This window comes from Asparagus officinalis, unplaced genomic scaffold, assembly GCF_001876935.1.
Source record: "Asparagus officinalis unplaced genomic scaffold, Aspof.V1 AsparagusV1_Un145, whole genome shotgun sequence".
Classification (NCBI taxonomy): Eukaryota; Viridiplantae; Streptophyta; class Magnoliopsida; order Asparagales; family Asparagaceae; genus Asparagus; species Asparagus officinalis.
Genome location: NW_017972411.1, coordinates 228,839 through 238,043, shown reverse-complemented (window position 1 = coordinate 238,043; position 9,205 = coordinate 228,839). Strand labels below are relative to the sequence as shown.

The following is a 9,205-nucleotide window of genomic DNA, read 5'->3' as shown; positions in this document are numbered from 1 at the left end:
ATGAATTAGAAACATAGCAAAACAATCATATATGTGAAATTAACATTTATTCTCATTAACATTTATTCTCATTCAAATTACTTGTAAAGTTAGATTAGAAGATAAAAAGATAAATGAGCACAGGGAAAGATAATAGCATAAGAAATACAGGTCCACCTTGATGTCACAATTAACGTAGATGATGAAGACAACACTCTAACATTACCTTAGAAAAGGATAAAAGTGAAGAAAGCTTGATCTTGGCTCAATAAAAAATAAAACAGAAAGAATAAAAAGACAACATTTTCTTAATATTTTATAGAATAGCCTAATTTTTTGAGTAAAATTAAGAATATTTTGAAGAGATTTTCATGAATTTTTAAATATTTTTATATACTTATTTTGTGGATTTTTTATCATATAAAATTATAATTGAGTTAGCATTAATATTTAGTATATGGTTTTTAATGAAGTCTATCAATAATTAGGAATAAAATCCATATTCTCTTTTGTGTCATTTTAGCCACTTCTAATCAATCGTCTAGGCTTATTGGCTTTAATTATTCCTCTTGCTATTATAATGCTATTTTTCAAGTATTTTTTACTTTTGCAACACTATACTTTTATAGGTAAAACTTTCTTTCATGTCGATCCAAATAACATGAATATTCAAATTATCTTCACGTTGGTTTCGTGTCAATTCAATTATCAATATGAAACTTAAACTTGGGTGTAGCCCATTCAAACAAACATTGAAGAAGATATATAATCACAATATTAAATTTTAGAGACATAAATGAGTAAAAACTATCAAATTGAAATCAGAGAACAAATTTTAGTAAGGGGGTGTTAGTCAATTGGGACATTTTCATGCAAAAGGGGATAATTGTTAAAGTGGAATAATTTTTCGCTAGTGGGATATTTTAATAGGATAAATAGGAACAATTTTGTGAAGCAGAATATTTTAATAAAATAATGTGAGATAAATTTTTATAATCATGAAATATTTATTTATGTATTTTGAAGATATAAATACTATTTATATATTTTAAACTTACTATTATTGATTGATAATTGCTTACAAGAATGTTCTTTACTATTAAATAACTTTTGGTTAGACTATAAGATATTAACAATTATTATTATAATGATGATCTAATGATGGTGATACCCATAATAGAAAGAAGTAAAGAAAAAATATAAAAAAAAAACAAAATAAATATGAGTTTTAGTTTTATACCACCTAGTTCCAAGCTAAAACTCAGAATAATTTGAGAGACTAGAACTCTCATTTTTGTATAAAAAATAAAAAAATGGGATAATTTTGTACCATTATCCCAATTCTCATTTTGTTAGAGTTCTACTTGACTAACACCGTAAAATCTTATTCTAGTTTTAGTTCTATGTAACTAACACCTTAAAAATTTATCACACAGATTATCCCAGTTCCAAATTTAAGTTCTATATAACTAACCCCCCCTAAAGAAAAAAAATATAGAAATAAAAAAAAACAAAATAAATATGAGTTTTAATTTTTTACCACCTAGTTCCAAGCTAAAACTTAGAATAATTTGATAGACTAGAACTCTCATTTTTGTATAAAAAATAAAAAAAAGTGGGATAATTTTGTACCATTATCCCAATTCTCGTTTTGTTAGAGTTCTACTTGACTAACACCGTAAAATTGATAATTTTGTACCATTATCCCAATTCTCGTTTTGTTAGAGTTCTACTTGACTAACACCGTAAAATTTTATTCTAGTTTTAGTTCTATGTGACTAACTCGTTTTGTTAGAGTTCTACTTGACTAACACCGTAAAATTTTATTCTAGTTTTAGTTCTATGTGACTAATACCTTAAAAATTTATCACACAGATTATCCCAGTTCCAAATTTAAGTTCTAGATGACTAACCCCCCTAAGTAAACAAACTAAAAATAAATAATTATGATATTAACTACGTGCAATGCACGTGCATAAAAACTAGTATATAAATGTTGGTTTTGGTGAAATATTTTAAATTCTAATATGTGTTTCCCTCAAATGACTAGATAAATGGATGGATAAAGTAAAGGGAATAGTTCTTTTTCGTCCAATTATAAATATTTCAAGCGCCTAGTTGAAAGTACTCCGTTTTAATATGCTAATATGCAATTGCGAAAGATTTTAGGTGTCGAAGTGAAAAAAGACCTAAAATCATGTTCGTCCAGCTCTGTTGCATGATTTGAGTGAAAACCCCCCCAAATCACAAACCCTCGAAAAACCCAAAAAAGCCCTAAAACCTCAAAAATGGCGTCCTCAGCTCGCAAAATCCTAACCTCCCTCTCCCTCAACCGCCGCCACGGCCCCCTCCTCCTCTTCCGCAATGCGCTTGCCACTCGCCGCTGCAGATCCAGACCGACAAAGATACGATCTTTATCAAGGGCCCTAAAAGTTCATCATCATCATCGTCGCCGTTCTTGTCTCGGGACGACACGTCGGCGACCGTTCCGATGTCGTTCACCACCGGCTCCGTCATCGGGAAGAGGTTCTATAAGGAGGTGACTACTCGGCTTGCTGATGACGGCAATGGATGGACGGTGATGCTTGATTACAGGACCCTAAAGACTAAGTTGCCGACGCTGGCGCTAGCCAAGGCCATTGCTGCTGAATGGGAGTATCAGGTACTGCATCGTTTTGTTTCTGATATCTTTTATGAGGTGTTGATTTTATTTAACCATCCAAATGAATTGTCAATTGAAGGAATAAAACTCAAAATCAATGAAGAGATCTGGGTTTTCATTTGGACTAGAATCAATGAAATTGCAAAGGGAGAATTGAAGAACTTGGATTCTGAAGGAAATTTGTTAACGATAACTGAATTTGTACACCTTTTTTGCGTAGTTGCCGAGGTAATTCAGTTGAATTTAGAACTAAATTGCTGTGAAGACTTGAGCTTGAATCAAGCCTAATTGTCATACTTTTTTTTGCATCTTTGATTTCAAATAGCCCCAAAAATAAGTTGTACCAGTTTGAAGTAGACAAATTCCTATATACTCATGGGTTAAATCTGAGTTAGAGTTGGAGAAGCTTAACCATTATAGGTGAGTTAGAGATGGATTTGATCTGCAAGTTACTTTGGCATTGTTTTGTTTGCAAGGAAGTGGGAGGTGGCATTTGTAATGCATTGATCAATCTCAGGGCTACCTTGGTACAGAGGATAGTAGTTGCTAGCCAACCAAAGTAACATTTGGACTTTTTTTTTTCCTTATAGCATCCTACGTTCTGCATCCCTCTCATCCCTATCAAACAAGAAACTTATCGGGAAAAAAAATCAAAGAACATAAGGGACCAACACTTACACTCTATGCAGGATAAAGCAGCCTCCATATATAAGCATAAAACGGGAACTCATAGGTAGATTAACACCTCCAATAAATAATTAAAACGATAGTGCAATTTAAAACATGACTGATTAAAAAACATGCACTATTGACTAAGAAGTGCAAAATAATTACAGCATGCAGAATAAGGGGAAGTAAAAAATTCAGGTAGGGCCATGGGTAGACATTTTATTGTTCTTGTTGGAAGGTGATGAAGAAGATGGGGAAAAAAAGACAATTTGTATTACGTTCTACAAAACTGCCTCATGTAAAACTGACAGGCTTTTTTATTTTTTATTTTTGCTGAATCCATTACTTATTTTGATGTGTGGCTTTTGCCCTTTTCTCTGTTACTTTTCAGTCTTTTGTACTTTTTATTCTTTTTTAACGTTTTTTAGTTTTTTTTTGTTCCGATAGGAAAAGGATGGAATCAGACCTTTCACAATGCCTCTTATGAAGCTTGCTTGTACCGCACTAGAAAGAGTCCCACTCACACGAGTAAAAGTTATTGAAAATCTTATGAACAAGTTCCATCAAGATCTAGTGTTTTGTCGCACCCCGGGCGATACAGAAATAACTGAAGGAGTTTTAGGTGAGTAGTTATCATTTATGTTTCATATTCCATTAGCTAGGTTGAATGCGTAACAAAATTATATTGGGAAATAGATAAGGCTTTCAACCTTTTGATATTAGCAATAATACTTTATCATGCAGAAACTAAAGTACCTTTGTTTATTTTTTTATCTGAAATGACTATGATCTCTTAATATGGGTTAGTTAATTTTTGGGGAAACTGAATATTCTAATAGCAAACCAAAGGTAATATACCATGTATCCTGGTACAGCAGTAGCTTTTTGAATCACTGCTTGCCTGTGATGCCTTAAGTCATTGATATGTCACACCGCCATGTTAGTCGTAAGAAAACCAATAAGGGGCTGTTTGGTTACGGTTTTTGTTGAAGGGAAAGCTGAAAAAATGGCAGAAAAGAGGGGTTCATCCCTCGCTTTCCTAGCTGTACTCTGTTTGTTTATAACTTTTAAAAACAATGTAAATAGATGATGTTTTATCCGCGGAGCGGAGGTGTCACTGAAAGTGAAATCCGCCTAAAACAACCCAATTTCAAAGGAAAGCTGACATATAGTCAGAGAAATACAATAAAAATGAAACTTAACTAGTAACCCCATCTTTTTCCCGTATATTTTCTACTATCTCTTGTTTAGACCCATTAATAATCCCTAGTCTTTTGATCTTAATTTGTTAGAGGAGGGGCGCAACAACCAAGAGGGAATGGCCAAGGAAAGGAGGAGAGAGAATGTGAAGTGTGATGGAAAAGGGAAAGAGAGAAAAGAAGGTGGAAGACGTTTCATTTGTGGATGCAGGGGAAAGAAGGGGAAAGAGACCAAGAAAGAGTAAATAAAGGAGAGGGGAGGAGGGGTTTCGATGGAGGATGAGAGAGGAGAGGAGTTGGCTGATGAGGAGACTAGGACAGATGGAGGGAAGTGGAGGTGGCCGTCTATTGTGATCATTATTGGGGCTAACATAGTTGGAGTTTTTTGAGTTTTAATGAAAGGTAGCTTGAGGGCTTTCGGATATGTCTAAATACAAATCTTTGAAGATGGTGTTGGCAATGCGGGGGGAAATAGTACCTTTAAGATTAAGCTTGGGTTCGAATAATTAGTCAATTAAGTTAGCTTAATTGGTATATGCAAGTACATATGTAATATATTAACAGTGCACGTAAAAGGATCCTTTTATGAGGTGAACTTACCTATGTAATGTGATTTTTTAATGGGGTCTACATAATACCACTTTCCTAGTATACATTATGTTAGTGCAACATTTTCATGTAAGATTCCAAATGGAATCCATACCAAACGATGAAAGCACACGAGAATTGTGATGTGGATGACCACTTTCCATTTTGTGTCATAAATACCCAACTCTCCCAATTCCAACCAAAGGGGCCCTAAGGATAACCAGTTTATGAAAGCTTGTGTACTTGATTGAGCATGTTTACGGTGTACAGCCATCATGTTCCTGCATATTTATCTTTTATTTGCCTAGGTATATACAGCATAACTTAAATATTACCGTCTTGGCTTATAGAGTGTTCCACTGATTCATTGATACACAACTCTGTCATATGAAGTATCATTTTCATATTTCCAAACATTAGCACTAGTTAGTTGATACTACTAGTCACGGGCATATTATTTTTATAAGCTTGTTAGCTTTATTATTTTATCATATTTTCTTGTCTAGGTCCATTCCCTCAATCAGGCAACTATTTTGATTTCTTTATTTCTAATTTTATTCATTTTCTTAAATTTATTTAAATCTACTTAACCTGCAGCGATGAATTGAATTCTGTACCTTGAACTCAATAAAAACCAATTATTCTGTGAGTTCTAGTTTGGTTTTCGGACTACGTTAGTGTGTCCTTATTTTCTGTTTGATGTGGCTCTTAATATTATGGCTTCCATGCTAGAACGTTATTTGTCTTCTTAGAAATGGTTTTACGTAATCCTTGTTAAGTCTGGTTCCAATTCAATTCTAATCTTAAATATGCGTGGGACATATGCGTAATAGATTGTTTTGCAACTAATATCCTTAACAAAACTAACTACATGAACTATGTAAGCTGCAGTTTACTCTATAAAATTGTTCTAAGACTTCTTCCATGACATGCTGCATTTTTAGTTACCCTAGAATCATCAACACCCCAATTTTTGGCACTTGATTACATAAATCCGTTTGCTTTTATTTGGCTTTATTTATCACCTCAAACTTTGCTACCACCTAGCAAATGCTTTTCAATTCCTCAATCCAGGTTCATGTTTGTTTACTAGTCCTTGTGGCCCTCAAACTTCTTATGATGTGCTTCTTTCTTGTCCATTTTCATTTGATTCTCAATCCATTATATTGTAGCTTCTCTCTTTATTCCTACAGCTCTCTTTTAAAGCCTCCCAATCTACTATTGCCACTCGTTGAATTGAACCAGCTTTGCTTAGTAGACTATTAATTGACACATTGTAGTAGGTTACATGATTGATATGTCAGTGGGTCAAACCCTCCTAAGCATCAAAGAGAATTCCCACTACAAAGAATGATAAGACACCTCCATCTGTATCTTTTGTTCATTGCCGGTGATTCAATTGCGTTGACAGGTCAGAGACATTTTATAAATGTAAATGCCTATACCTGTGATGCATGTCGACTCCAAACAACGGGGAAGTGAAGGGGAGTTTACTCCCTCACAATGTTTCCCTAAGTGACATGCCGTGGGATATCCAAATATGTGTTAACACGTGTCGAACTATGTGCACTTGTTGATATCAAGGTTTTAAATGTCGGCCGACATGCCCGACATGTCGGCTGACATATCGGTTTGAGGGCTTGACCGACACGACATGGACGTTTTCAACCCGTATGTCGGTTTTCAGGGCCAAATCGGAAATATCAGGCTCATATCAGGCATATCAGCCTATTTTTTAGCTTTGAAAAATCGGCCGATATGATATTTTTTTTAAGATCTGTTTTTTGTTATCGGGTTTACGTTTAGTGATAAATACTCAAACCCGTTTGACCCGTTCTCATGTTTAAGGATTTCTTATGAACCCGATAGAAAGAATTTATGAACCCAAATCCATATATTATTTACTTTTTTATATGTTTAGTTTATAGAATTTATAAAGTATGCTTATATTGAATTTATGAATACTTAGATTACATTTAGGACATGATATTATACATATGCGCACTACCCGATATGGCAATCCGATATTTAGTCAATGTACCCCGATATATCCCCGATTTTCGCTATCCGACATGGATTTCAACCATCCGACATGAACCCGACATCCGACATTTAAAACCTTGGTTGATATTAGTTTAGTTGCCATGTTAGATTTAATTAGGGGAGCCATGTTCTCAATTTCATCGGTGTCTTATTACAGTTAAAAGCATTTACACTAGTGTCATTCGAATTGGTGAGTTAGTAATTAGTATTCATCATGACGTACAATCCTTATGCCCATTTGGACCAAATATAAATTGAATGCAAACTTTAAGCTGATGTGTCATTGATCGCAAGTCTTATGATGCTGAGGATCCTAAGAAGCCAGTGAGTCCTGATTGCTTCATCTAGAGAGATTAAAGACTTAGAATCGAGCCACTTGATTTTTCATCAGTTCGTCTTTTGGATGACACGCAAATTATATTCCCTTTAGAAGTCATGCCTACGATAGAATACATACCTACAAGTAGAGATCCTAATTGTGAAAATCTTACATAATTCCTGAAGGGCTAGTGTTATTGAGTGTTTGATGTTGTCTCATAATCTCTCATGCTTAATTTTTGTTGTATTAAAGTTGTTATGAACAATTCTTGTGAAGTTCTCCACTATTGGTTTCCCCGATGCTTTTAACTACTTTTAAGAGCAACAAAATGATCGTTCGTCTTTTCAACTTATGATACTCGATCCTGACTTTTTTGACACCTCCCTACATTGTCATGATTTTTGCAGAAAAGCAAAAGGAGAAAATTGACCCAATACTTGATTGGGTGCAATCTGAATTCGGGTATAAGCCACAAGTACATTATAGCTTATTTGGTACCAAGCAAGAAGAAGGCCTTGTTAAGGCTGTAGAAGACTGTCTTAAGAAAACCAATGACTGTGAATTAGCAGCAATTGACGCTATGACTGCTGCCGCACATTCTTTGGTCATCCCTCTTGGTATATTCCGTGGGAAGCTGGGAATCGAGGAGGCTATTGAATTAATTCGTCTTGAAGAAGATTTACAGGTTTCCATCGTGCTTATGTTTTTGGGTGAATTTCACAGAACTCCCTCGCAGCTTTGGGTGTTTTGCACAAAATTGTAGATAACCCCTTTGAATTTGTCTACTTAAGTATCATGAAAGAAAACAGCGGAATTTCCCTGTGTTCAGGAGGTTTAGTATAATGTCGAAGTTTGGGGGGGTTTCAATGATTAATAAAGTTTAGGGGGTTTTGTGCAAAAAACCCAAAAAAATCAGAGGCGGTTTTATGCATTTTACCCTAAAAATTTCTACCTTTTTGCATGCTATGTCGGTTACTCATGTTAATTTTGGTTTTCAGGTTGATGGATGGGGTTTAGTTGAAGGTGGTCATGATGTTGAAATTGCTGACCTTAAGGTGCAAGTATCGTCTGCTGCTGTGTTCCTAGGACTCTCATGCAGACAATAAGCTTTCATTTCCCTCCCATAATTTTTGTTAGAAGATAAAGCTCATTCTAGCTACATATGAGAGATCATCTGGGTCATGCTTCTTTAGTTATATAAATCAATGTTTGTGCTCGAGATTAAATCTCGTTTGTTCCTGTATTTCAAATTTAATTTGAGATCAGTCACAAATAAGCAGAATTTCAGCTGTGCTACACACCATGTGGTTGCTTTAGTTACTTTTTGAACTAGAATTTGACAGCTTTTAAAATTTTAGGATTAAAGGTAAATTAAGTTTTTGTACAAGGGTTCGGAATAATTTCCCCCTTTGTGGGTAATGGCACACATATCCGACCCAAATTTACTTGTATAATTTCCGCATAATCTCGGTTTGAAGGGGGAGACGGAACTCAGCTTTAGCTTTAACACTGGGTTGTGCTTCTCTGTTCAACTTAAAATCGTCATGCAACATTAAATATCTCCTTTCAAATGCATTACATACCATACAGTTGCTTACTTGCTGTAGTTAGTTACCTTTGGAACTAAAATTTTTTGGACTTTGGAATAATTTTCCCGTGTGAATATATACGTCTTACCTATGGACCCGAAGCAATTATCCCTGGCCTTCCCTTGTGTGCGTGTGTGTTTTGGATGGCTATCCTTTC

At 34.8% G+C, this 9,205-nt stretch overlaps 1 protein-coding gene across 1 annotated transcript; it reads left to right on the top strand.

The window, feature by feature from the left end:
* Positions 1 to 2,257: 2,257 nt before the first annotated feature.
* LOC109827325 (ATP synthase mitochondrial F1 complex assembly factor 2) lies at positions 2,258 to 8,757 on the top strand (the record flags this gene model as incomplete). The annotated part of the gene is made up of 4 exons (XM_020394316.1): positions 2,258 to 2,641; positions 3,758 to 3,932; positions 7,867 to 8,144; positions 8,458 to 8,757. Coding segments are annotated over 4 exons (945 nt in total), but the record flags the coding sequence as incomplete, so codon positions are not given.
* Positions 8,758 to 9,205: the final 448 nt, after the last annotated feature.